This window comes from Camelus bactrianus, chromosome 35 (assembly GCF_048773025.1).
Source record: "Camelus bactrianus isolate YW-2024 breed Bactrian camel chromosome 35, ASM4877302v1, whole genome shotgun sequence".
In the NCBI taxonomy this organism is placed as follows: Eukaryota; Metazoa; Chordata; class Mammalia; order Artiodactyla; family Camelidae; genus Camelus; species Camelus bactrianus.
Genome location: NC_133573.1, coordinates 13569734 through 13596784, shown reverse-complemented (window position 1 = coordinate 13596784; position 27051 = coordinate 13569734). Strand labels below are relative to the sequence as shown.

Sequence of the window (27051 nt, the reverse complement as noted above, 5' to 3'; positions counted from 1 at the left end):
AAATATGTGGGAGAACTTAACACGTCACAAACATTAAGTAAAAGGGAGTTCTTGACTCTCCCTCCCAGCCTAACGTCATTTTTGTATTGCTAGCCATCATGGACTTCATAAAAGCCCCATATAGTATTCTCTCCCCAAATGGAAGCTTTTTTTTTTTTTGCGATTAATTTTGATAACCAACTTGTTTCATAGTTACTCACATGTCGCCCATTTTTCACCTTAAAAGTCACACAGGGTTAAAGAAAATACTCAACTCGCTTTTGGCCAATTCTCGATTAGCTGGTGTCAGATGAGAGGTGAGAGGTGGCCCAGAAGTGCCGGTGTCCCTGTCCGGACACTCTGGCGTTGGCCCACATCTGTGTCTCCCTTGTCCCTGGCGATCCTAGCCAGCCACTGTCACTCCCTGGAGGACAGGAAAATTGGGTTTTCCTTATAAACCTGGCAAAGAATTGTAGACTGTGGGCAGGAGGGTGCTTGGAACGTTCTGTCAGCCACTGGCGAACAGCAGCTCTGCTGCAGGGTGTGGGGAGAGGCCCAGAGGCTCTCACATTAATGTGCAGCCTGATGGAGGGGAGGGTGGACATAGAGACAGAGGACAGCGCACAGTGCTTTTTCTCATTCAACCACCAGCACATCCATTCTCCTTAGAGTGAACGTACAGGATCACACTATGCCTGTCATCCCTTTTCTTAATCCGCAGGGTTGTGAGTTTTCTGTTGGGGTTGGTGCCAAATCTTCTAAGTCAACAGTTAACAGACACCTGGTGCACTTCGTTCCCCGTAGGCGTCCCCCCGGCACTGTGCAAGGACATCCACGGCCACTGTTTTTTGAATGTTTACTATGCGCCTGTCATTCTGTTGGGCCCTTGGCACATTAGTTCTCTCCCTGTGCTCTGGCCTTGCTTCTCAAACTTTCCCATGGGTACGAATCATCTGGCCCTTTACTCAAAGTACAGATCCCAGGCCTCAACTGTAGGAATGAGACAGTCTGATCATGCCAGAGTGGCTGAGGCCCAGGAGTCTGGCTCCCAGTCAGACTCCCAAGTTGATTCTGAAGGAAGTGGTCCACGGAGCTCACTTTGCAAAACAGATTTCTGGTTCGTGGTTAAAAGTAATTATTCATTGTAGCCTCTGAGTTAATAGAATGTATGTCAATATTTAGAAACAAGGTTTATAAGCATCTGTTGACCTAAAACCCTTTCTAGTTTTTGTGTAACTATCATTGTCTGACTCTAGAACAAGCCAACTAGAAGGACTTGAAGATATTATCAAGAACATTCATCTTTTTAAAATAGTAGAGCGGCTAGAGTTTTTATAGACTAAGAAAAACATCAAAGAATATTAAGTCAGTTCAAGGAAACCCTGTGGTAGGTCAGCACTGGGGCCCTAAAGCCAGGAGGGAAGAGGGTTTTCCTAGGTCCTTGAAAAGGCAGCAAGTCAAAGAAACAAGGGTTTTGTCCTTTCTTTCTTTCTTTTCTTTTTTTCTTAGGAAGGCTGTTAAGCATTCTTTCCCTGGTCAGTGCACATCTGCCCCGATGACTCAGTAATCCATGTTCCTTCCTGAGGCTGTGAAATCCCTTCTCCAGGACCCAGAGAGGTGTGGGGACACTGGGCCATCAGGTCTGGATCCTGCCACATGGTCCCGGGCGGCCCTGGATTTCTGAAAGCATCACGCTCAGAGTTGCTTTAAATCATGTTTTCTGTTTCCTATCAATCACTTTAGGAGTGGATAGATTTATTTCCCCCTGGGTTTAATGCTCCCCAAATGAGGCAGATGAGAGGGAGGGGCTGAAGTTACATCAAAGTGAGAGTGGGAGGGGACAAGGAGGGATGTCATTCTTCTTATGGCCAAAATAAAATGTATGCAGGTGCTTTTTGTGACAAAGACTTATGACTAATGAAGAAATGCCCTTTTAGTTAAAAACATAATGAGGAACAGATGTATACCTGTACACGTGTGTGTATACAAAAGGCAGAAGACCACATGCATGCACATGGCCGCACAGCTGGGTCTCACATCTCATGCCGCCACCCCAGGCCTGTGTACCGGGGACCAGGGTGGGGGATGGGTGCACTGAATTTTACCATCCACTTGTATCTTTACTTGGGGAAGCACCACGCTCCCGTACCCCACCTCTATCTTCTTATATTTATGAATCAGACAATCGCCTCCCCCCCATACTGATGTACCTCTGCTATCTTGCCGGTCTTCCTCTTCACAATTGTATCCCCGAATCTGCAGAAGAGTTTCCCCCTCTTCTCCTTGGCCCCCCCACCACCTTCTAGCCTCATTTTTTTCATCCTGCTTGTTCATGTGAATCGGCCCTTAGTCATGGCTGGAAAGCATTAGAGCAGGGCCAGTGCTGTATTGGAGCTGCGGAAAGAGGGAAGCCAAACATTCAGAAATGAGGTCGTCACGATAAAGAGCCAGTGTCAAGAAACCACAAAAATCTCGGAAACTGTGAAGTCATCTTCTCCGGAATCTCCACTGGCTCAGTCTCGTTACCTTCCCCTCATTAAAGCTGCCCTTCCCAGCCTTTCTGCCCAGTTTCTTATGAAATACGCTGTCTGTAAGGGTTGGTTTAGCTTGCTCCTTGCGTGGTTTCAGTGTTGTTCTCTGCTGCAACTCGACAGCTACGTTATGAAACTTTGGTGGGTTTGACCCAGAAACCCAAAAATATAACATTGTTTATGGGGAACCGTGTCCTGATCTCAGTTGGCAGGTTAAGAAATGATCTTGGGGGAACATTTGGCTTCATGTGTATGCATAGTACTGGACACATACAGATGCTTCACAGCCAAAGGGAAAAAAAAGTTATTTCGTTGAGTTATTTCATTGACAAATTGAGGACACAAGGGAATGGTGTATCAAAGAAGCAACCTATCCCTGAGAGATGCTTTTATGACAAGAAGCACCGTCACCACTGTCTATAACTGTGATTTCGCAGGAAAGCCTCCGCATTTTTCTTTTTTTTTTTTAACACCTTTATTGTGGTCTGGTTCCTGCGCAGTAAACTACACATATTTCAGATGTATAGTTTGATGAATCTTGATAGCTGTACACAACCATGAAATCATCACCACAGCCAAGATAGCTGACGTTTCCATCTCTCCCCAAGAGGCGCAATTTTCAAATTCCCAATATACCCCTCTCTACCCCCTTTACCCTTAGGTAACCATAAGTTTGTTTTCTGTGTCTGTGAGTCTATTTCTGTTTTGTAGATAGGTTCATTTGTGTCCTTTTTTTAAGATTCCACATATAAGCCATATAATAAGGCATTTTTCTTTCTTTCTGGCTTACTTCACTTAGAATGACAATCTGCAAGTCCATCCATATTGCTGCAAATGGCATTATTTTATTCTTTTTTCTGGCTGAGTAGTATTCCATTGTATATACATACATACATACATACATACATACATACTTATATATATCTATCTCACATCTTCTTTATCCAGTCATCTGTCAATGGACATTTAGATTGTTTCCATGTCTTGGCCATTGTAAATAGTGCTGCTGTGAACATTGGGGTGCATGTGTCTTTTTGAATTGTATTTTTCTCTGGATATATGCCTAGGACTCGGATTGCTGGATCATATGGTAAGTCTCTTTTTAGTTTTTTAAGGAATCTCCGTACTGTCCTCCATAGTGGCTGCCCCAATTTAGATTTCCCAACAGTATGGGAGGGTTCCCTTTTCTCCACACCCTCTCCAGCATTTATCATTTATAGACTCTTCAGTGATGGCTATTCTGACTGGTGTGAGGTGATATCTCACTGTAGTTTTGGTTTGCATTTCTCTAACAAGTATAGTGATGTTGAGCATCTTTTCATGTGCTTGTGGGCCATCTGTATGTCTTCTTTGGAGAGATGTCTAGGTCTTCTGCCCATTTTTTGATTGGATTGCTTGTTTCTTTGATATTAAGGTGTATGAGCTGTTTGTATATTTTGGAAATTAGTCCTCTGTCAGTTGCATGATTTGCAAATATTTTCTCCCATTCTGTAGGTTGTCTTTTTGTTTTGTTGATGGTATCCTTAGCTGTAGAAAAGCTTATAAGTTTAATTAGATCCCATTTGTTTATTTTTGCTTTTATTTCCATTACTCTAGGAGTTGGTTTAAAATATATATTGCTGTGATTTATGTTCAAGAGTGTTCTGCCTATGTTTTCTTCTAGAAGTTTATAGTATCTGGTCTTGCATTTAAGTCTTTAACCCATTTTGACTGTATTTTTGTATATGGTGTTAGAAAATGTTCTAATTTTCATCTTTTATGCATTTCATTTTTTTTTTCTGTTTTCCCATCTTATTTTCCCAGCCTGGAGATGATCAACTTTGTCTTTGCTTAGTACATCCCACCTGCCTTCAGGGGACTCCCCAGGAAGCCTTCCCACAGGGTACCAGTGTTAGTACCACTGTTAGTGGGAGAAGCTAACATGTCTGCTTTCTTACCATGTGCTAGGACTGTGTTGAGTGCTCAAAAGGAATTATCTCACTTAATTCTCATGGCTTTCCTATTCTCATGGCTTTCCTATACACCGTCATTGTCCCTATCTTGTTAGAGAGGAAATTGGGGTTAATAAAGTTAGGTTATACATCTAGAAAGTGGCAGAAGCATCCAAGATCAGGACCCAAGCCATCTGCCCCTTGAACTCCATCCAGATCATGCTTTCTACTCCTGCCTCTCCCACTGGTTTCCTGGGATGCGCTGCAGATAATGCACCACACAGCCCTGATTATATGGTTTTTCTTTTCCAGCACTAGCGTGTTGGGCTTTTTTTTTCCTCTCTCAGACTGTACACAATTTGTGGTTAGGGTCCAGAACGAGGGTCTTGGGCCAGATTCTGCATTTTGCTAACTCTAGTGCCTCCCAGTTTCCAGCGGCAGCACCTCATAGGACTACAATTTCTTCATCTGTCACCTGCGACGTCTCCAGCCTAAAGCTAAGACTCTTAGATGTCTGTTTTTAAAGGAGATCTCAGCACTAAGCTGTTGTCCCTGTCACTGTCCTCTGCTATTCATGCCTTTGGTGCGTGTGTGCTTTGTGAAAGTGTGTGTGTGACTGTATATGAGAGCTTGTGTGCATCTATGTGTGGCTGTGTATATACGGACACGTATCTGTGTGCGTGTTTGTGCGTGCGTCGGGGGGACATTCTCACAGGGTTGAAGCCGCCCAAACCCAAATGACAGGAAGAGAGGGAAGGGTAGCCAGTTCACCTGTGCCTTCGGCATAATCCACCCAGGCGGGGCCCGGAGGAGGCCGGTGATCCAGGCTCTCTGCCCACGAGTCTGCCCGGGTGCAGCCCACGCGCGGGACAGTGCAGCCTGGAGGCCACGGGGCGGGCGGGGCGGAGCGTGGAGATGGGCGAGGCGAGGCCTGGCGGCGGGCGGGGCGGAGCGAGTGCGCGGGGTGGGGCAGGGCCGGCGGTGGGCGGAGCCGGGCGGCGGCGGCTCCGGGCATGCTCGGCCGCGGCGGCTGCGAGCGGGGCGGGTCGCGCTGGTCCCCGGCCGGCCGGTGCGGCGGCGGCGGCGGCGGCGGCTCCGGGCAGCATGAGGGAGCCGATCGGTAAGTCCCCGCGTCTCTCGCCGCTTCTGACTCCAACCGTCCATTTGGCCTCCTCCTACGGCGCTTCGCGGGCCTCGCCCCCAGCCTCTCCCGCTCGCCCCCCAACTTCTGCAGCCCGGACGTTGCTCGGATCCGCGCCCTTTTCAGCGTTGGGGGATGTCCGCATCCCGCCCGGAGACCCCGCGCGATCCCCAGCCCGGCAGCCTTGGGCGGGGGCGCACCTTTGCTGGGAGGGCGAGTCCCCGCCCTCAGGTGCCCAGCCCCGGGCGCGCGTTCCCGGGTCGGCGCCGAGGGCAGCTGCTGGCGTTGGCGCTCTCATAGTCCCTCGGCGCGGGGAGGGCCCAGAGGGCGGGGGTCGCTGTCCCCCTCTCGGCGTGCTGGCCACAGCCCGGGGCCAGCCAGCCTCCTCCCTCGCTTGCGCGCCGCGACTTCGCGGGTATCTCCACCCCAGGAACTGACAGCCGCTGCGCAGGGTCCCCGAGATCCCCGGTTCCCACGAGTCGCCTCCTCTTCACCCTACCCCGCCCCCGGCAGCCGGGAGCTGCCCGCAGGACGTTGGGAGCTCGGGGCCGCGCCTCCGCCCGGCCCCGCCCAGCCCCGCGCGCCCACCCCGCGGCGGGTCAGCGCTGGGATTAGGGCGCTAATCGCCGCCCAGCCAGTGCCCGCGGCGGCCCGGCCCCCGGCTGCTTGCGGTTAAGCAAAAGAGAAAAAAAAAGGAAAAAAGGGTGGGAGAAAGGAAAGAGCCCCGCCTGCGAGCGCTGTAAATCTCGTTAATCAGCTGGTTTATGGGATCTGGAGCCCGCCTGCCGGCCCGGGGTCTCCGCGCGCGCTCTCTGCGCCCCTCATCCCTAATCGCCGTCAGTTCACCCCGGAATGCCAATATTCTCCTAGATGCCCTGACCGCAGTGAGGCTCAGAGCTTACAGCTGAAAGCGCCGCTCTTGCTCCCTGACACTGGTAACAGCAGCCGAGCGCCTCGAATTCTTCTAGGGGGGTTGAAAAAGAAGCTGTGATTTCACTACTGAAGAAAAAAGGGAAAACGGGAACTTTATGCCAGCATAACCTGGTCATGCCCTAGACCCTGTTCCTCCACGCTTTCTAGGAGCAGAGGACTTTGGGGAATTAGTTTAGGCAGGTCACTCCCCGTCCCCCAACACACACCCGCGGCTGCCACCCACTCTCCCTCCCCCCGGCATCCCCTGCCCCCACTGGAGATCTGGTTGCCTGGCCCTGGGGGAGAGGGTGGAGCTGTGTGGACCACCCAACTAGGACATGTTCTCCTTTCTCTGGCTCTTTTGTCTTTTCAGATTAGCAAATAGATATCCCGGGGATTTGAGAGGAGGACTGGAAGACGGGAGGGGATTCTTGGGAGGGGAGTGGGTCAGGGATTCAGGCAGCCAGAAATGCTTTGACCGAAATTGCAGACTCAGTGCCCTGAATGGGTGCAGGCTGTGCAGGTAAAACTTCAGGGACATGTTGCTTTACGTCAGGCAGTTTTAGAATTTAACATGACTGGATTAAGACCATCCAGCAAGAAAAGTGAGTGTAAATTTTTTGGGGGGAAATCATCCACAGATTCTATTTCTGGGAACTTGTGTTGGTTTTCACACGGAATTGGGAGTTTGGTCAATTCATTTGGTTTTCCATAATGTTCTACGGGTTTGGACTTTATATTTACCTTGATGTTAGGTGTCTTAATTCTTGGCCAACAGCTGAACAAGCTTCCTGAAGGGCTCTAAGTGTTGCTCAGGGCAGGCAGCACGTAGCAAACTGTTTCACTCCCTCTGGAGTGGGTGAGCAAATATTTGTTGAACAGAGGCCTTAATCTTCTGTGCTTTCCTCCCGCCAAACGTCACCCTCTGCTGCAGAGATTGGAAGGTCAGGCCCTTGGCAGGCCCAAGAGATTTAGGGGGATTGGGTGGCTGGAGGAAGCCTGTGCCAGAAAAAAAAAAAAAAAAGAATTTTTGTCTTTCCACCTCCTTGGAACATAACTTAAAATGCCCGAGTGTCCACAATCAGAGTTATCTAATAACATCTGAGTAGTCACAGATTCCAGCGGCATTTGGCTGTAAAATTTTAGCTGAAAGAGGTAACTGGAGATTGGAGGTACACAAGGAGAATAAATGAGAGCCAGTTTTTCAGTTTAAAAAAAAAAGCAATTGCTTTGAAAAGATCCTGGGAATCTAATTTTTAAAATACATTTTAAAAATCAGTCCTGGAAGTGCTATCAGTAAAGAAAGCCCAGGAGTCTGTGGTTCCACCAAGTTCTCATGGTCCTAGCTGGAGAGCCCTGGAGTTTGGGAGGACAGTTGACACCAGCCACGCTGTAAGGGTCCAGAATTTTCTCCCTTAATGAGCTTGGCCGGACTTCACACTAATCAATCTAGAGAGAGTTTGGAAAACAGAGCGTTGGATTGAAACAATTGTTCTATTGTGGTTTTTATTTTGATAAGCAAAGACTTTGTCTCTGAAATCCTCCGGGTCTATTGCTGAACCCATTACTGCAGTTGAATCGTTTTTTTTTAGCAGATGGTTAGCAGAAGACTTTGCCATGGTGCTTTGTTTCAAGGGCCAGCTGACTTAAGGAATGCCAGGGGACACCCACTTGCTAAGGCCAGCAGCCCAGAGTGGGCTGTATCAGTCTCCAATCCTCTGATATATTTTTTAAACTCTACTTGTCATTTAAAAAATACAGGAACCACCTTGGTGTTAAAGCTTCATTATCTTGGTTTGAATTTGTGGTATCTTGTTTAAAATTTGGCTCGTTACCTTTACTTTCTTTAACTAAATGTATTTTCCGAAAACTTTCTGTAGGTAATATAGTTAGGAACAGCCTGGCTAAACTGGCAAAGACTTACTATCAGGCCACTGAATATCATCGTAGTTTGCTGCTTTTTGGTTCTCTCTCTCGAGCTTGGGTATTAAGCTTGTTTCTTCTGTGTGTAAATGCAAGAATTCAGGTACTATTATGAAGGGACACCAAGATATATTTCAAAGAGGGGGAAAAAAGGAGAGAGAAAGCAACTGTATGTATAGGATGACTAGTTGGGGAAATGGAAACCAGATGGTTATCTCGACACAGTGGGATTATTTGGAACTTTTACTTTTTACTTAAACAGTGAATTTTTCAGTGCTTACTTCTAGAATAACTTTATATAGAGACTTTCCTAATTACAAAATAATGTAAGAATTATGTGAAATAATTTAAACTTTACCATTTTTGTAAAACTTTGGCTTTCTTATTCTAAAGACATTTAAAAACAAAGCTAATGTGTTGTAAGTTCAAGAGACAATTTTAGGAATCTTTATATGTGGAGCTTGACATATATGATGATAGTGGAGTTTAATTCTAACCTGTATGTGGAATTTGACCCATGTGGTGATAGTGGAATTTAATTCTAACCTATTATAAGTTTTATAGTTGTTTTTGCAAATAGCCAACTATCTTATCCAATGTCAGTCCTTTTCTCAGTGACCGCTAATCTTTCAGGAACATTAATGAGGTACTTAGGGTCTCATAAAAATGGGTGGGATCTCCAGAGCAATCATTGTGTGACAGAATTTAGAAGTGAGAGAGAAGACAGGAAAGTGTGTGTGAGTGTGACTGTGTTCATGCAAGTTATGGGGTAAAGGACAGAAGAGAGAAATTAGAAGAAAAAATACTTATGAAAGAAGTTAAGTCCATAATATTTGCTACTTTATTTTCTACTCTTTTTTAATCAGTGCCTTAACACCAACCCAACCCAGCAAGGTGAGCATTCCTGAAGCCTTTTGATCTTAGACCCAAGTTTTCCATCTCAGGGTTTTTTGTTGGTTGGTTGGTTGGTTTTTTGGTCACCTTAAAGAAACTCAACTCAGTGAATCAGTCTGCTTTTCTGTCTTAGGAAGTTTTAACCACTTGAGGGCCCTGAAGGAGATGGTCATTGCTCTGTGGTGTGGTAATGACAGTGTGAGCACTTATTGTACCAGAATTCAGACTGGAAGTGTTGAGCTCTTTAATTATTAAGACTGGGAAGGGAAATAGCAACCCTTTTGCTCATAATAAAATACACGGTTCTGCCATCAAAAAAAAAAAAAGCTGGAGAAAGCATTAAAAGTCTGTGCAAGTTAGCAAAGTGCTCCAATCTGGTTTGTTTTGTGTCTTGGCTATTTACCTCTTGTTTAAAAAAAGTACTTTGTTATATATTAATCATAACATTAGACCAAGACATTGTCAGTTGAAGAAATATTTACAGTCAACTGCCAACAATTTGAGGGACTAAATACATCTTAAGTATGGAATGTCAGCGAGTATAACTGAGAAGTTTAGGTTTTCTAGACGAGTACCAATGTCTCATCAAGACCTTTAGAATGCTGCTTGTAATCTTATATTCAATTTTGTCAGCAGAACATGTGATTTTCAACCTAGTAGAGGCTGGTCAAATATCTCTGTAGCAGGTAAGACACACATAGCATGTACTAGACCCTTCAAACCTGATGTAATTTACTATTCATTTATTCTTTTCTTCTGTGTCTTACTCTCATCGAGTCTTCCAAATAAGTGATACGTTTTTGCAGATACATTTTCCTGATCCTACCTAAGCAACTTTTTGTTTTTAAGGTTTTATCCCCTGATGAGGAAAAGATATTAAGCTAAAGAACAAGAAAGTACCAATATTTGACCATTTTTTACCTGCAAAATAGCAACTTCATGTGGTTCAATCTAGTATATTTCATGACAGAACATCATAAAATACAGCAAAGTATAAATAAGGACATTTAAAGAAAAACTCAGAACCCAATACCACTGTTGATATTCTGGTCTGTTTCCTTTTGGAGTTTCTCCCCGCTCTGTGTGTGTGTGTGTATGTAAATGAAATTGGTCTTATACACACTACATCTAGGCTTTATATCCCGTCTCTATTACTCAACATGGTACCATGAGCATTTTCTCCTGTACCATGATATATCTGAAAACACAAAATTTAAAAAAAAAGAAATATGTATCTGAAAACATAATTGGATACACATGTGTGCATATTTTAGCCTACCACGTGGATGCCGCAGGATTTTTTTAACCATCTCTTAAATGAACATTTACTCTAGCTTTTTTCTCTGTTATCATAATTAAAACTTAGATACGTATCCTTATGTAAAACTCTGTGTGTATCTCTGATTATTTCATGAGGATGGATCCCAAGAAGTGAGATTATTAGTCCACAAATTTTCAGATTTTTAAAGATCTTATAATATTAATCACTTTTAAGAAAGGAAGTAGCCGTTTACCTACAGACCCGCCCCCCACATTCATATACCCACAAACAGGAGAACCTTTGTAGCTCACTCACCAGGCCCTCACCAACAGCAGATCCTGCTTTCTAGAAGCTTTAATAATTTCGGAGGTGAATAATGGCATTTTGGGTTAATTTACATGTCCTGGATCACAGGTAGGGGTGAACGTTTGTTTCGTATTTTTAGTTGGGTGTTTGTCTCTTTCCTTTATTAGCTTTCGTGTTCTGGGCACACATTAAAAAGGAAGACAAGTTTTGGTTGATTTAATCGGTTTATGAATATTTTGTTTCATTTCACTGTCTTGGGGAGCCTGGTAACTGTAAATATGAGAATATTTTTATAAATGGAAAGGGAGGAGTCTGTGGCACCTGTTCATTAACATTCGTGGGCGAGTCTCAACCTCTAGTGTTGAGGATGCCCGTGACTGAAGTGACCGCCTAGACGACACCATCCTCAGGGGCGGGTGTTGATGGCGCTCCTGTGTCTTTATGTCCCCAGAGTCAGTGGGCGGCGCCTGCGCTCTGGGGGTCCTGGGAGGGACAGCTGCTGGATGGTCTCCCTGGCCTGACCCGCCCCCTCCTCCCCCTCCACGCAGTGCATGGCTCTTCAGCTCTGCTCCCTTGGTTGGCCTCGTATGGCTGCTACTAACGAGGCCAAGGCCAGAGGGTCCGTCTTCACATGACCCAGTTAGCTGTGTTCTGTGGCACAACCACAAGCTGTGTTCTCCTCACTGGGGCCAGCTGACTAGGAAGTGCGTGCTTGTTGGTCACCGGGGAGAGCAGGTGAGGGAAAGGGGCGATTTCTAGAGCGAGAAGGAACCTGACGAACCTCCAGCTCAGCCTTCACATTTTGCTGTTTCCGGGGAAGACTGAGACCCATGGATTCTCCCCCTTTCTCTCAGGCATTGTCTCAGCCTCAGTCCCACACAGCCGATGTGTATTGAGTGATGAGGGGAAACAGAAATCATCCCTAGGGGGAGGGGGTGGGGTGGACCACTCACTCCATGCTCAAATCCTAATGGATTCTTGGTGCTTTCCTAACTTTATCGGCCCTTCAGCCTGAATGCAAAGGACACAGCTAATATTTAAAGAACTTAGAAGTCTCCCACACAGAAAGATGACTTTATGTAGTTTCACTCAGGTTCTTTGGAAACGACAAAAATTCTGATGAAAACCCATTTGAAACTGATTTGGGCACAAGAAACGTTTGCAGGAATAAGCTAGTTAAATCAAAATCAAATTACCTGTCACCTTCAGCCAAGAGTTATTTCCAATCTCTGTGTTTCTCATAATGAAAGGACCAGCACCTTAGTCACCAAGACTGAGATCCACTGCACCTCTTCCCTTGAAAATGGCTCTTAATCCCTTTGTTTTTCTTATCCCCCCTGTTGCCACCCCTCCGCGTTACAGTGGAGGGGACTTGTGACTGCTTGTCCACATCTGTCCTTGTTCTAACCACGTCAGTCCCCCTCTTTCCCGATTCACCGTCAAAACATCTCTCCTTTGCCTGCCCAGACCCTTCTGTGGTTTCGCATTGTTTGCTCAGTTAAGTCCAGACTCCTATCATGTTGCAGATAGAAGTGGCTATTTCTATATAGATCTTTTTTTTTCTTTTAGAATTTAGTTTTTTTTTTTTCCTGAAAGTAACTCAATCCTCTTCCATTTCTCATAGATGCGGTGTGTCTGCTTTTCAAGGTTTTATGATAACTCCAGGTCACTGACCAAGAGCCTGAAACCCAAAATGATTGATGAGGTCTGCTGAAGGTCACAAAGCACCTCATGCTGTATCTGGGAATGAATCCCATTACCGAGTATTTAGGAATCAATGCTAGCATTGCTAGACAGTCAAGCCAGGCATCAGCCATCGTGTGGGCGTGTGCGTGCGTGCACACATGCGTGCATGGAGTATGTGTGTGCTTGGTGGGTACCAGGAAAGAATCACCTAGAAGTGCCATCCTAACCCCAGAGAATAAAGGAGAAATTTTTTCCTTTTAAATATGCAGTTTAAAATTTTTATGCCACCATGGCTTCTTGTCTTTTTCGGTTTATATTTATGCATTATTTAGTAGATTAGGAAACTTTCATTGCTATTAAGGAAATATAGAGCCTAAAATAGTAGCAAGCTGGACAGAGCCTGGTTTGACCCTGGGGTCTGCACTTATGAGCTGTGTGACCTCGGACTCTCAGCCTCGGTTTTTCTCGTCTGTAAAATGGAGACATTTGTATCTACAGCAGGAAGTTTACTGGGAATAGGAAAGGAAGTAAGATGTGCCAAGCAACTAACAGAGTAGCTGGCACATGGCAGGTGCTCAGTGGATGGATGGTTGATGCAATTCTCTTTTCCTGTGCTGCTTCTCTGAGCTTCTGCTTTGTATGAAGAGTTTATTGGGGTGGGCAGCGTGGCTGGAGGATAAATTAACCACGAATTGGAAGACATTCTTGGTAAATTTGTTATGCATCTGCTGGAGAGTATTTGAGCGTTTCACCACCTACCACAAGCATCCTCAAGCGGAAAAAAGTCGTAGCATAGAAACTTGGCGATGTCATGAGTCTGTCAAAAGGCCCAGCCTGGGAAGCCCGGCTCTTCAGCCCTGCTGTTCCTCCAACCCTGCCCCCTTTAACCCCACTGGATTAGAGCCTGCATGCTATCAGCTTTTCTTTTGGGGTCTCATCTCATGAATTTAATTTAATTTAGACCAGTCCTGTGGAGGTGAACAAGAGAATTGTGGATTGAACCCAGACTTCTTACCCAGCTCAGTGTTACCTTTTGTCTTCCTTCACCATTTCCTTGGTCACACTATGAGTTTTGATACTTGTGAGTATGCAGTTTCATAACAGAACAGAGGGTAAACCCCAGAAGTTTGCATTTAGCCTCACCGTTTTTTGGTGTGTTACAAATCCAGTTTTTCCCCTTTCTGTGTGCTGCCTGACAGAGTTTGCTTTCATCACACGGTTTGTTTTGCTGCAGCCTGGTGAGAAGATGTCTGAGTCCAGGTGACTAGCTTGAGCCCGGATTTCTCTCTGGTTAAATCGAGCAACATCACAAAGTCCAGTAGAAATGACTATCCCGACACGCTAATGGCTCCTGGAGGCCATGTACTTTTCTTTGGAATAATTGGCAGATCTATTTTACAGATTGGAAAACTGAGGCTTGGAAGTTAAGTCACTTGGTAAAGGCCATCGACCAAGCGGAAGCCAGGCTGGAAAGCCAGGCCCTTCTGTCCTGAAAGCCCACGTTCTCTTCTTACTACTGTGCTTCTGGTCCCTCTCTGTCGGGGTGGGTGGGGGTGACGGGGTAGAAGGTCTGCAGCCGCTCCCACCTGTGATGAGAAGAAACAGCTGAGCACACGCTGCCCAGGGAAGGAGCCCCGCCAGGACACGGGTCCCTTTTACGAGACTGTCAGGTTTTTATGGGGGAAGGTAGAATTTTTAAAGTGCTGTATAAATTTTGTCTTTGGATTGCTGGACTTACTCTAGGAATATGTGGGTTAGAAAATAGTAGGGAAAGATGAAAAGAACCATAGTGAACCCAAAAGAAACAAAAACCCCGCCAGGAATGGCTCTCCCAAGCAGCAGCACCGCAGACCCGGTTCATTTTGAAGGCTGTTTGGCGTCCCTGTCCCTCTTCACTTCTGAGATGCCAGATTTATCTGTCAACCAGTGATGCGGTGTGCCGAGGCCTCAGGTGTCAGGTCCCAGGTAGATCGGGTGTAGGGTGAGGAAGGAAGCAGAAGACAGGACTTTCCCTTAGGAAGGTTTCTTCCTTTTCATCTTATGCCCTGAGGAATAGGAAAGTAGCTTCACTTAGTTGCCATGACTTTTCTTGGAAAGGAGATTTTTGATAGTCTGGAAGAGCCACAGTGCTGTTGAGAACACAGCAAGGAACTTGTCGGACGAAGCAATTTCTCATCGATTGATGGGCTCTTTGAACTTGACAGAATTCTCAGGGGCCATCTAGTCTGGCATCCAGACCAGCACAGGATGGACTTCTTCACTAGTGCTTTCCAGGCTGTGGGTTGTGACCGATGAGGGCGACATGACGTTTAGGGGGGTGGCGACCAGCATTTTTAAAAAGTGAAATCAAATAGAAAATATTGGAGCACCTGTCAGGTTGTGAAAGTAAATATTTTTCCCTTCAAGTTTTGATTGATGTGTGCACACACCCTCAGTGGGTTCCTGGAAAAGCAACAGAGCTTCTAAACCCGTTGCCTCAACCCCTGCTTAAGACTCTCCTAGCGAGGACATCTCCCAGCGCCTCCCTCTGTGAGGGACTGTTCTGTTAACATGTTCTTATCTTAAATGTCTCCTTTGCATACTGGTAGTTAGATACCCATAGAATGAAAAAAGATCCTGAAAGTGGGCTCGTTTGTGTCCTGGACTTCCGGCAGCCGGGGCTCCAAGTCCCTCCCTCCCTGGGGTTGCACCTGGTGCCGGCACGGACTCGACCCTTTCACTAGATGTTCCACTGGATTTGATACAAGACAATGAGCAAAGGGGCGAGGGAAAGAATTCATACGTGAACTGGCTGGAAAATCATACCTGCAGAGTGATCGCACAGTGCCGCTCCACCCGGAGGGAGACAATCTGTTTGGCTTAGAAGCGGTTTTCCAGAGGCCTTCCTGACCCCTTGAGACTGGGTTCGGGTCCCATCTGCATCCTCCTGTCCTCATCCCGGTCGCAGGGCCGTGACACTCCGGAGAAGTGGCAGGCTGCTGTCACTAATAGACGCGTGGGCTATGTTTCAGTGACCTGGTTTCTAGCTGTCGCTACAGCAAGCCAGTAAGATTCTCAAGAGTAAAGAATGTGTCTTATTCATTATTAGAGTTTCAGTGCCTGGTGCATCAGAGGCACCCAGGCATCGTGTTTTGATGTAAGTAACATGCACTGTTGGAAGTGACTTGGGTGGTGACTGAAGTGGCCATTCATGAAAGACAGGTATCTGGGTGATACAAAGCGTGTATGACTTTGGAAATAGAGAGTTACATCCCAAATGACACAGAAGAAGTTAGGACGTGGTCTAATGGTCACGGTGAATAACTAATATGAAAGCTTTTCTTGAGGGCAGGTAGCCCCTCAGAGACGGAGTAGCATGGTAAACCCATGGGCGTACATTCGTGGGGCGACTAACGCTTTTACGTGTGCTTGTTTGGCCCTCAGCACTGCCTGATGAGACAGGAATATAGTGGCGTTGCCATTTTGCAGATCAGAAAACTGAGGCTTGGTGCCGGGACTAAAAGGACGACGCGTGATATCGTGCTGTTTTACGAAGAGGCGCCCTTGAACAACATGGGTTTGAACTGTGCGGGGCTGTTCAGTCCAATCCAAAGGGCTAGAAAGACCGTGTGGCTGTTGAGGACTCTGTGGGAGAGGAGAGGTGATGTTTAGCCTCGGTGTGGAGCGAGGGAGAAGCCCAGGCTCTGAGCTGGGGTCGAGGAGGCCAGGAGTCTAAGTCTGCTGGAGAAGGGTCCTCCGGGGGTCAGACGATGGCTGGGAACCCCTCTGGGTTGTGGGGCCCGTGGGGCTCCCCTCGCTTCCCGTAGGGCTGCTCGGCCCATGTGTTGAAGCTTGAGGCTGGTGTCCTTTCTCCTGCTCCCCACAAGCTGCTGGCCCCCGAGATACCAGACGAGTTAGGAGCTCCCCCAAGTCAGTACGCCTCGGACCTCAGACCTATGACGTCAAGTTACAGCACTTACGAGTTTGAATCTTTTTTGAAAGTTGTTTATGGCTTGGCCTGATTGTCATGCCACTTAAGGGTTCTCTGAATCTGCCCCCACGCAGACGTAGCCATAGCCGGCTGACTTTCCTAGCCCCAGGGGACATGACTCCTGTATGTTTTTCTTGAAGGTCATCGCTGCTTAGCACCCTACAGTGGCCCCTGTGGTGGACACCGGCCTGCTCCTCTGTGTGTTGGGTGGCCAGCTGGGTGCAGTGCACTTTGCTTGGTTTTTAAAGAGCCTGACGTAATAGCAGAGGGAAACTCAGTGTCCTCAACCTAAACTCTAACTTGAACTGCGGTGCTGACCAGATGTGTGCCATTGAGCCAGAGTCTGGGGACCCTGGTCCAGGTTACCAGGGATCCACTGCTGTGTCATTTCTCTACTCCTGGGATAAATGGTACCCCACATCTATTTTCCAGTTCCCCTTCTCATCCACATTACACATGTGGTTTATGCAGTGAACTCCTAATCATCCTTCAAAACCTAGCCCAAATGTCCCTTTCTCCCACATCCAGTTATTTATTGAGAGCCTACTATGTGCCAGATGCAAAACAAAGACCTTGCCTCCATGTCCCATAGCCCTGGGTTTGGAATGAATCTCTTGCCTCTGCAGCCCCCAGCCTGGTGACTTGCTCAGTCACATCAAAGAACAAATGCTTGCCTTTCTGGTGCCTCCATTTCTATGTCAGTGTTGTACAAGCTCCTGGAAGACGAAGGGCGGTGGCGTCAGGAACAGCGGAGTTGCTACAGAGAGTGTTCTACCAGCACAGTAACTGCCGGAGCTTGGGAGTCTTCCATACGGTGCAGGTACCTTCCAGAGTCGGATATCCCCCCGCAATCCGTGCTGACAGCGGAGATTCTGCTGCTGCCCCAGCCTGGCGTGTGATGAGGGCGAGGTCCTGCACGGTCAGCAGGATTGTGAGATGGGCCCCACTGAGAACTCCCGCCGGCAGGAAGCACATGCGTCTCCCTTTCACCTGCACACGGGCCGGCAGGCATTTCCTGGCCATTGTTTGCCGGGGCTGCCACTGTGCTATTTCCATCCACCAGCCAAGCGGGGCTGGAGCTGGCCGGGCTCTTCCAGGCTGGCCTTCGGTGTGCCTGTCATCCAGGCCAGCATTGCAGACCCTGGGGAGGCAGCAGCAGATCTGTATGATCAAACTGCCTATTAACAACCAGAAGACACAGGAAAGAAGATGCTCTTGTGTAAAAATAAACAAGACAGCCCCACCTCTTTGCACACATGTGCTTTCCAGCAGGCTTCTGTCCATCTTTACCCGTCTTGGTTGGTACCACTGCCTTAGGACAGTTTGGCTGGCAAGTTGCTGTTGTTGAATTCTTGTACCATGGCAGGATTGGGCTGTGAACACCCTTTGCTCAAAGACACAGACTGTTTACCCAAGATATATTGGGGAGAAATTTGACGCTCAAAAGTTTCCCGTGGAAAGACATTTGGGACTGTGTGGTGGGCTGGGGGTGTACACTTGGTCAGTGTGTCGTGGGTTTTCTCATTATGAGCCTGAAGACTTCAGATCTATTTTTAGCAGCTAGATAACCACCTAGATTGCTTCCACTGAAGTGTATCCCTGTGCTGATGAGAGACCTCGCTCTGCTCTGCTGGAGCAAAAGCTGTGTCTACAAGATGAAAGCAGGGAAGTGTAATCAGATTAAGCTGGACGCTGGCAGTTGCTCGGTTTAGCAACGTGGAGTAGTGATTGCAGCTTCAGAGTGTGTATTTATTTTGTCCTCACTCCTGTGTGTGGTGTTTTCAGACGTCTGGGGCAGGGAGTGGGTGGACAATGTTAATCATTTCGTGGCTTAAACGTGATTCCAGACTCTCCTGAAAGAGGCGGCCATCGGAGGGCAGGGCCCCCAGAGTTAGTGCCACACTCTGCCAAGCCCCTCCAGCACCCTCAGACCCCCTGCTCGAATGGGATGGGGAGTCCAGCTCCTTTCCTTTCTCTGCAGACACCACAACCAAGGTCGGGTTTGGTCCGGGGGTGGGGGGAGGTGGTGTCGGACAGGGGGACTCGGCGACTGCTCACAGACTCTCTCTGTTGTCCCTGCAGCGTGGGTCCTGCCACCACCACCGCCACCACCACAGTCCCAGCGGCGGAGTGTTGATGCGGCCGGTGCACGATGTACAGCGTGGAGGACCTCCTGGTTTCTCACGGGTACAAGCTGCCGAGGAAGCCCCCCGCGCCGCACGAGAGTGACTGCGAGGGCCGCCAGCCAGCAAGGGCCAGGGCGCAGGCCGGCCCCGGGCTGCTGAACGGGTGTGAGGATGGCCCCGCCGGCCGCCCCCGTGGCGAGACGTCGCTGGGAAAGGGGCGAGTGAGCAACCCTGAGAGCAGTCGCCGCCGACCGAGGGTCCACGGGGAGCCCCCGGACGCTTCTGCTCCCAGGATCTCTGAGGCCGGGTAAGCTTGGTGGTGGACCCACTGTTTGCCTTTGACTCGGGTGTGTAAGTACATCCTGCAATACCTTGTATTTGGCTGGGGCCCCGGGGGAGGGGAGACTGGGCGACATGGATGCTTCTGTCCATGGAGCGTTTGGGAGGCTCCATGCACTTAGAGCAACAGACCTTCAGGAAATAGCGGCGAGTAAACGAACTCTGTCCCACCAGCACCGCCTTTTAATACTCAGCCTCTTTGTTCCCTGATAATCTCTCACATCTTTCAGCCAGGACTTGTTTAGAAACTCTGTAAAAGCCAGTTTATGTCAGGCACATGTTGTTAGAACATTAAGCTCTCTCATGAACATGTTTCAATGTTTTGTACGTTGCAGAGTTGAAAGAGGTATGTCTTCCCCTCCCCTTTCAAAAAAGAAAACCTTTCTTCTCATATGTTCATACAGTTCCATTGGCTTCCAACCCAGCTTTTCCTTCCACACTCACACTGGCCCCAGCGTGGGTATCCCATCTGAATACAGCTGCGTCTGTGGGTGTTTTCTTACAGCAACAACGGAAAAAAGAGGGGGGATTGGCCAGGGGGATGGGGAGGGAGGTAAATAAAGGAATTTCGGCAGCTTGCCCCAGAGCCAGCACAGGAGGGGACCCACGGCCCCCAGCCAGGCACTTTCAACCTGGAGGAAACCTTTGCTATCACTGTAAAACTGTCTTCAGTGCTGCGTCGGGACCAGGCTCAGACCGGGGCAGGGGCTCTGCCCTGCAGAGTGTGCCACAGGCTGCGTGTAACCGGCCCAGGACGGGCCAAGGAGACGGATGAGAGCAGAGGCCTGTCTTTACGGGAAACAAGCAAGCAAGCAAACAAGAAGGGGAGTGAACCGAGCCCAGAGGGAAGGAACCAGGCTTCCAGGGTTAGAAGTCGCCAGTCCACGGGAAGGCTCTTCCTCGCTGGTCTGTAGCTTTCAGGCGAAGATGGGAAGGACTTTGCTCTTCTAAGTTGGAGCATTCAGCACTCGGTGACTGAGTGCAAGCTGGGGTGGTGGCCCCTCCTCATGCCCGGTGGAGTAGAAGCAGGTTTGTGTGTCCAGGTGAGGACCACCTTTCTGGCGAGGGGCAGACGTTCAGGAGGGAACCCAGGGTGGAGAAGGACTTGATGCCACTTTTATTTAAGCTTGGCCTTCTAATCTCACACTCGTGTCCACCACCGTCTTGGGCCTCTGTCTGCCACCATAGTCCCTGAAAAGCATCCCCGCCGAGGACTTTGGAAGAAGGTGCTTGTGAACACGATGGCTGAGGGTCGGGACAGCCTGGCTGCCACTACACAGACCCCTGCTCGATGTCACCCCGCCTGCCTTGGTCCTGGTTTTGTGCGAGGACGCCTACCTCCTCCTTAGATCACAGGGCACCGAGGCTGGGCCTTGACTGCTCCTCCTTGCGTGTTTCCTGCAGAGCTTGCCGGGCATACAGTGACCATACCCAGGGATCCAGTTCATTCTCCCCCCGTGGAACAGCTGCTGAGAAGCAGAAGGCTCAGTGTCTAACGAGGTGAAGACGGTGGCTGTGGAACCAGGCGAACGTGTCCCGTAGGCTGTGTGGGGTCTGTCCCAGGCTTGAAGGAGATCAGATTTGGGTCCCGAGTGGGAGGCAGAAGAATTCTGTGTGGGCAGTGAGGCTCCCAGCTCGTCCACATCTTGCTCAGGACCTTCCAGCCTCTATGTGGTAACAGGTTCCTGAAGACTGCAAGGGCCCCCAGCCTGGCCTCCATCAGATCTGCCGGCAGGCTTGCTTTCTGTCTTGAGTGACGTGCTCAGATGAGTGGTCGCATGCAGCCCTGGGCAGAGTTCTCAGCAGATCTGGCCGCATCCTGGCATCGCTGAGGTTGGTTGGTTGACCTGGGAGGCGCAGAGTGGCTGCTGGATAGAAGGTTGCCTTGTAGGTTGGGAAGAGGACACGCACACGTGTCTGCAGAAACCCACGCCAGTGCCCAGGGCCTCACAGACCAGCTGCCCGGCTTCCTGGGTTGAAATGAAAAGATGTTTTCTTTTTTTTGTGGCCACAGAGAACTAAAAGCAAGAGGCAAACGGAAAGGTTGGTGGGAGGAGAATTATTTTTCTCCTCAGAAAAAAAGTGCTTTGAGAGGAAATCAGCAGGTGCTAATATTAAAGCTCTCCCTGGTTGTGGTAAATCCTGTAAAAGAATTTGGCATTTATTAAACACATGTGAACTCATTGGATCAGACCTAGTACTGACAAGCCAAGGCGGCCGTGCAAGTGCGGAGTATTCCGGAGCGCTGGCTCATGGTCGGTGGGAAGTGGAGAAGTTTCCAGTGCAAGGACCTGTGGGAGGCGAGTCTGGGAAGGTTCTGGCGTGAGGAGGAGGCTTGGCTTCCGAGCTGGCCACTGAGGTCGTGGTGTTGGCAGCTGCATCTGAATGGGCTAAGTTTGGGGGGCGAGCAGGGTGGGAGGCGTGGGGGACCGGCACAGACACAGCAGAGCTCCCAGGGGGCAGACTGGTCCCGGGGCGGGGGGGTCTCCCTCCTTGTGGCTCCTCTGGGTGCACAGAAGAGGAGGTTGTGGTGCGGATATAGCGGGGGTCTCGTGGCCCGTCCATGGGTGGGACACGCAGACTGGCGGGTCTCCTCCCAGGTAGGGATGAGGCAGCTGGGCCCCAGAATGGATCAGCCGATGTCTGCCTGGGCCCTGGGTTGTCCCCTGCAGGACCTTCCCGATCTCCCTCCACATGGTCACTTGTCAGGGCACCTCCTGGCCCTGTTGCTCCTCTGCTGGCCTTTCCCCCTCCCCCAGTGGGCACCACTTCCCAGCATCTTTGGCTTGGGCGCTTGCGTGATGCTGCCGCCTCTATGTGGCAGTTTAGCTCCAGACCCCCTGTGATTTCCACCCTATGTCTGAGTTGACATTTTTGAGAGAGAATCCGTGGTTTGGGGCAGCCCTAGGCGCTTTGGCTTGGTTCGCGGGTCAGTCCTGCTTGGTTGGTGCGGGGAGGGAGGCTGGATGGCAGGGGTGTCTGAGCCCCACTGCTCTGGGCAAAGGGGCTTTGGAGGAGGGCACTTTCCAGGCCCAGGGTAGGGGCTGACCATGCATCCCAAACATCCTTTCTTTTCTCTTCCCTGACCGGTCATTTACGAAGCCTGAAGATTTGGCATTGCCCCCTTAAGCCACTCACTCCGCACAGAGCTCACCTAGGTGCTCGACCACTTATAAAGGGTCTCAGGTCATGGGCTGGGATGATGAAACTGGCTGTAGGCTTGGCATGAAAGTCATCCACGTGGTACAGAAAAAATGCTCACAGGGCATGTCCAGTGTCACTGCTGCATTTGGAGGTTTATAGTGGGAAAACCGTGACTGTCCGTGAAGCTGCACACAATCGGCATTCTAGGCATCAGATGATTTAAAGCTGGGTGTTTATTGCGTCCCAATTTGGGCCGTGTCACCAACAACAGGGACCTATTGCGTGCTCCTTCCAGGTGGCATCTCTGTCCTCCCCGTGGCAACGTGAAAAGCACACCTGTGAAAATGTTAAATTTACATCTGTGTTCAGAGGTTATAGCGAGGAGGAGACTTGCAGTCCATCCATGGCGCCAGGTTTAACTGTCTGTGCACCACTGCCCTGTTGCAAGGTTTGCTTGTGAAAACACATGTGCGCACACACACGATCCAGGGGAAACAGGGAGCGATTCCCCTGTTATCTCTGCGTGGAGGAAACTGCAGGCTTGGATGCAAGTAGCCATCACTGAACAGTCCTCAGCTGCCATTAAACATGTGAAACACTGTTATCAGGCGTTCCCTGTTTCCTTAGTGTGTTTCCTTTGAAATGTTATAATCAGAGGAAGCTGTAAAATAGTGTAACACAGCAGCAGTTCAAATCTGAAAGTCATACCGTAGTCGGCTCTTCTCTGCTTAGCCCCAGAAGTCCTGGGTGAAATTTGTGCTAGTTCACTGGGCAACAGCTTGTAATCATCTCTTGTCATCAGTGCAGTGGTAACTAATGAGAGACCTAGCAGCCTAAGAGCATCTCTGATGTGGGGTCTGGGTCCCCCAGCTTGGGAGGCTCACATGTGATCAGGAAACATCGATCAGGATCGTGCTACTGGGCACAGCAAACAGTTCATTTTCAGAGGCTTTTTAAGCTTCTCTCAAATCATAACCTGCTTATAATGGTTTTCTAAAAAGAGGAATTCTTCAAGTTTGACATCTGTTTCCATGTATCTCGTGCTCCACAGAATCAGACCTTCCACGAGCGTCATGTGTCCTGTAGCTGCTCGCCTCCTGTCACGAGTGTGAGGCATCGCTACCTGGACCTCTTCACGGAAAGAAGGAGGAGTCGTGTGAGCTGGTGTGCTCATGGGCACACGTGGAGATGAGGCCTAGTTTCCCATCTTCTTGTTGTCACCCCTTCTTCTGAGGTGCTTTGTCCTCATTCCCCAGCAGTGCCTGGACACCGTCCGTCTCTCCTGCACACACTCCCGGGTTGCTGTACCAAGAGCCTTTGTTCCCTTCGTGCGTGAGGCAGCAGGAGGGCCAGTGCTGAGGGACTGGGAGGTGCAGCACGGCCTGGAACCTCACTGGTTTTGGCAGCCATGTCATCACCAACAGGATAATTGTTACTGATGAGTTTCTTCTCTAGCTAGAGAGTCAGGTCAGTTAGGAAATACCCAGGTGTGAAACGGGGGCCTAAAAAATACCTGGGTGGGTCTTGAGTTCCAGTCACTTTGTTTCAAAGGTGGCTACACCTCTGGGATCTTGATGAAGTGCAGCGAGCCCAGACTGGAGTCTGGTTGACGTCCCGATGAGTCCCGGCCGTGGGACTCGGGGCCCTTGCTCCCTTCCCAAGGGCGAGCGTCCTGGCCTGTCCCGGGAGAGAATGGACTGGTTCTCCTGGTGCCTTCGGGCCCTCCATCACCGTCCCTGGCGGCTGCCTCCCCACCTCTCCACGGCGGCGCTAAGCTGAGCTTGCAAAGAACACGTGGCGCAGCCCCAGTGCTCGCTGAATAGATGAGCGACGGTGAAAGGGAGGGGCGGCCAGAGGTGTGTGAGAGGGAGGCGGATGCTTGGGCTGGTTGTTTTTCTCGGTGCCGATGGTGGCGGTGAAGGGACCACACCAGGGGAGAGAGACTGTCCCTTGGTGGAAATAGAATATGTCTTTAAGACAGATAACAGGAAAAGACCCACACAGTCGGCCTTGCCTGTTGGATTCTGTGGCCCGCTTGCTCCTCCTGCTTTGCTGGGAGGAACTCACTGCTGGTTTGCTGGCCACGGGCATCGCTCCTTCCCCTAGGGCCCAGCGGTCGCCAGAAGGCAGGGCCTGTTATGACAGTCAGCGACATCGTTACTTCCTGTTATTGTGAGGGCCGCCGGTGACAACTTAGAAGAGGACAATGCAGGCCTAAAATAACCCCCCGGCCGAGACAAACGCTCACTTCTGTGCTCTTTCCTGCACGCCCCTCACCCCCTGCCCCGGACATCGTGAAGAAAGAGTTTGGAAATGTACCCGCCCCACTGAGAATTGATTTTGATTGGGTTACCAGTAGTACCAATAGCTAAAAACAAGGGTTTGTTACGTGTTCAACACTCTGCCAAACAGTTTAAACATATTATCTCATCCCCCTACCCCAGCAAACTTAGAAAGGAAGGAATCATTACCATCCACTCGACCCGGACGGGGAGTCGGGGCAAAAGGAGGGAAGGATGTCGCAGAAGACACACGGGCAGAGAGCCAGGGCGCTGGCATCTGGACCCCCACCCCGCACCTGCTCCTCGGGGACCGGCTGCATGATCACTGGTGACCTGCCCACAGGCACCGTCTCCTCACCGTGCTGTTCTCCCCGGAAGCCCTTCCTTCCTCCAGCTGGGAAATTGATCAGAAGGTGCACAGGAACCTGGAGTGAGTGCCGTGTGGTTGCCGGGTGCCAGCCCGTCACAGGCGAGGCCCCACATCTGGGAGGGGGGAACGGCGTCCGCCCCACCTGTGTCCCTGAGAACTGCAGTGCCAGGTACTGACTTGTAAAAAGCAAGGACACCCCAGACACTCCTCCCTGAGGCAGGGCCTCTGACTTACCTTGCAGGAGGGAAAGGTCCTTACCAGACTTGGACCAAGAGTCAAAAGTCTGTTGAAGTCCTGCCCCAAAGATGGTGCAGAAAACCACTGGCAACCACAAAAGAGCAATTTGTGTCTGTTTCTAAGAATATGGGCTAACATCACAGTCTGTGGCAGGGCAGGTCAGCACCAGGGCGGGAGGGCCTCCAGGCTGAAGCTTTCCGTTCCGAGCTAACCTTCCTGGGGCCTGGACCCAGGCTCTGGTGTTCAAAACCCCTGTGTGGAGGAGGCCTGGTACTCAGGGGCTTCCACCCCATCCACGCATCAGCAGGTGCGTTCCCCAGGTGGATCTGCCTAGTTACCTGTGCGCGGGCGGGTATCCTGAGTGCCCTGAGCTGTCTTCCTGCCCCGCCCCCTCCATGGGTCTAAAGTTAGCATCGTTCATAAGCCCAGTCATTTATTATGCTTCCTCTTCCAAGACCATTGTTAGCTGTGGGTGGGTTTTTTTTTAAATAACAAAACAGTAACATCCTGAGATGATCGCGCTGAATTTATTTCAGCTGAATCTATTTTATTTGTTATTTGTACTCATTTATCGAGACATTGTGGAAGGCAGGCATGACAGCCCCTTAGTGGTGCAACCCGACGGTTGGGCGTTCCCTGGTTACATCTGTGCCAGTGCGGCCCGCAACCCTGGTTCACGTGGAGCTTTGCCGAATAGTGGTCTTCATCCATTGTGTTCCCAGAACAGCTTTATCTTTTCCAACTGACCTTAATTTTTGCTAACCTCAAACCTCAGCCTTAATCTCCTCTTGACCTTGTCGTCCCCTTTCCACAGTGAGCCTATCTGTTGCCTGTGTCGGAGGGTTATTCACACAGTGTTGTGTATTGAATACACCAAGGCTCGCTACAAGGTAAAGTTGCAGGCTTGCAGGCCCAAAGAGCTTCAAGGGTAAATGCTATAGCAGGAGATGGCGGGCCCCATCCCAGAAACACACCAGACATCTAACACGGGCTGTGAGTGTGTCTCTCCCGAGATGCTGCCCCAGGGCCCCTACCAGGAGAGAGAGCCTCTCCTTCAAGGACGGGGAGCTCCTTCAAGTGACACGCTCTGCCTTTATGCTCAGATGTGCTTCTGGGCAAGACCGACTGACCTATGGAAGAGAGAGCGGCTTCTGAAGGATGCAACGCCGGGGTCTAAAGGTGATGGACAGCACCAGCCTCTGCTTGGCTGGCGGCCCTGCCGGCAGGAAGAACTTGCTGGACCTGGGACCACTTCGGTGGGGCTCCCACCCTCCACCTGGACCTCCATGGGGAGGACTAGACTTCAGGGGCCGCCTTGGGGACGGGGTTCAGAGTTTTGTTGGTGGAGTGGGGAGGGCATCTCTTCCTGCCCTTGGGGTGTCAGGTGCAAAGCTAGGCCCAGGCCGTCGCAGACTGGGGCAGCTCCTGGGGATCTCGGAGAGGACAATCCTACAGCATGTGTGACTGTGATTAAAAGGCGTGGTGGATATTACCCTTCTAAGTAGGCTTTTACTTTCTAAAAGGAAGGTGGTATTTTCCGTTGCAGTTGAAAATGCGGTGCTTAAACGAACTGAAAGTTCTCCTACTGTTTTTCATCATCTGCTTTTATACATTTGGCAAACAGACTTGCCTCTTTTTCTTTAGACATGCTGTTTTTCACATGTTCACATTTCAGATGTTTTCCAGACACCGTTTATCAGCTGTTTTTGTCGTCATCATGTGTCTCTTCTGATTCGCCAAGGAGTGGTTCCAAGTGTAGCTTCTGTCTCCTCTCCGACCTGCTCTCCCAGGAGTTCTGCACAAAGAACCTGCCTGTTTCAGTGACCGTGTTGACACTGCTTACGTGGGCTGTCACCCTCCACTTCGCTTTCCTTATCTCTTCCCCACCCTGTATCAGCGTGCTCAGTGCGTTTCTGTAAAATGTCGCATTGTTAACTTTTTTAAAATGTAAATTATCAGTCTCATTTTTTAGAAAGAAAAATTTGATCTCAGCTTATTTCATCAGAGGTCCTAGAAAAC

The 27051-nt window shown here is 49.6% G+C and overlaps 1 protein-coding gene across 2 annotated transcripts in view; it reads left to right on the top strand.

Annotated features, from left to right (window-relative positions):
* The first annotated feature begins 5414 nt into the window (after window positions 1-5414).
* Window positions 5415-27051, top strand: part of JCAD (junctional cadherin 5 associated) — a 36439-nt gene continuing 14802 nt past the window's right edge. The window contains exons 1-2 of one of the 2 annotated variants that reach the window (XM_074358465.1): window positions 5415-5561; window positions 18617-18967. In XM_074358465.1, coding sequence (XP_074214566.1) covers window positions 18687-18967 — 281 coding nt within the window. In that variant the 5' untranslated portion in view covers window positions 5415-5561; window positions 18617-18686. Of the gene's footprint in view, window positions 5562-18616; window positions 18968-23416; window positions 24856-27051 lie in introns of those variants that run through there. The other variant, XM_074358466.1, reaches the window with a different exon arrangement.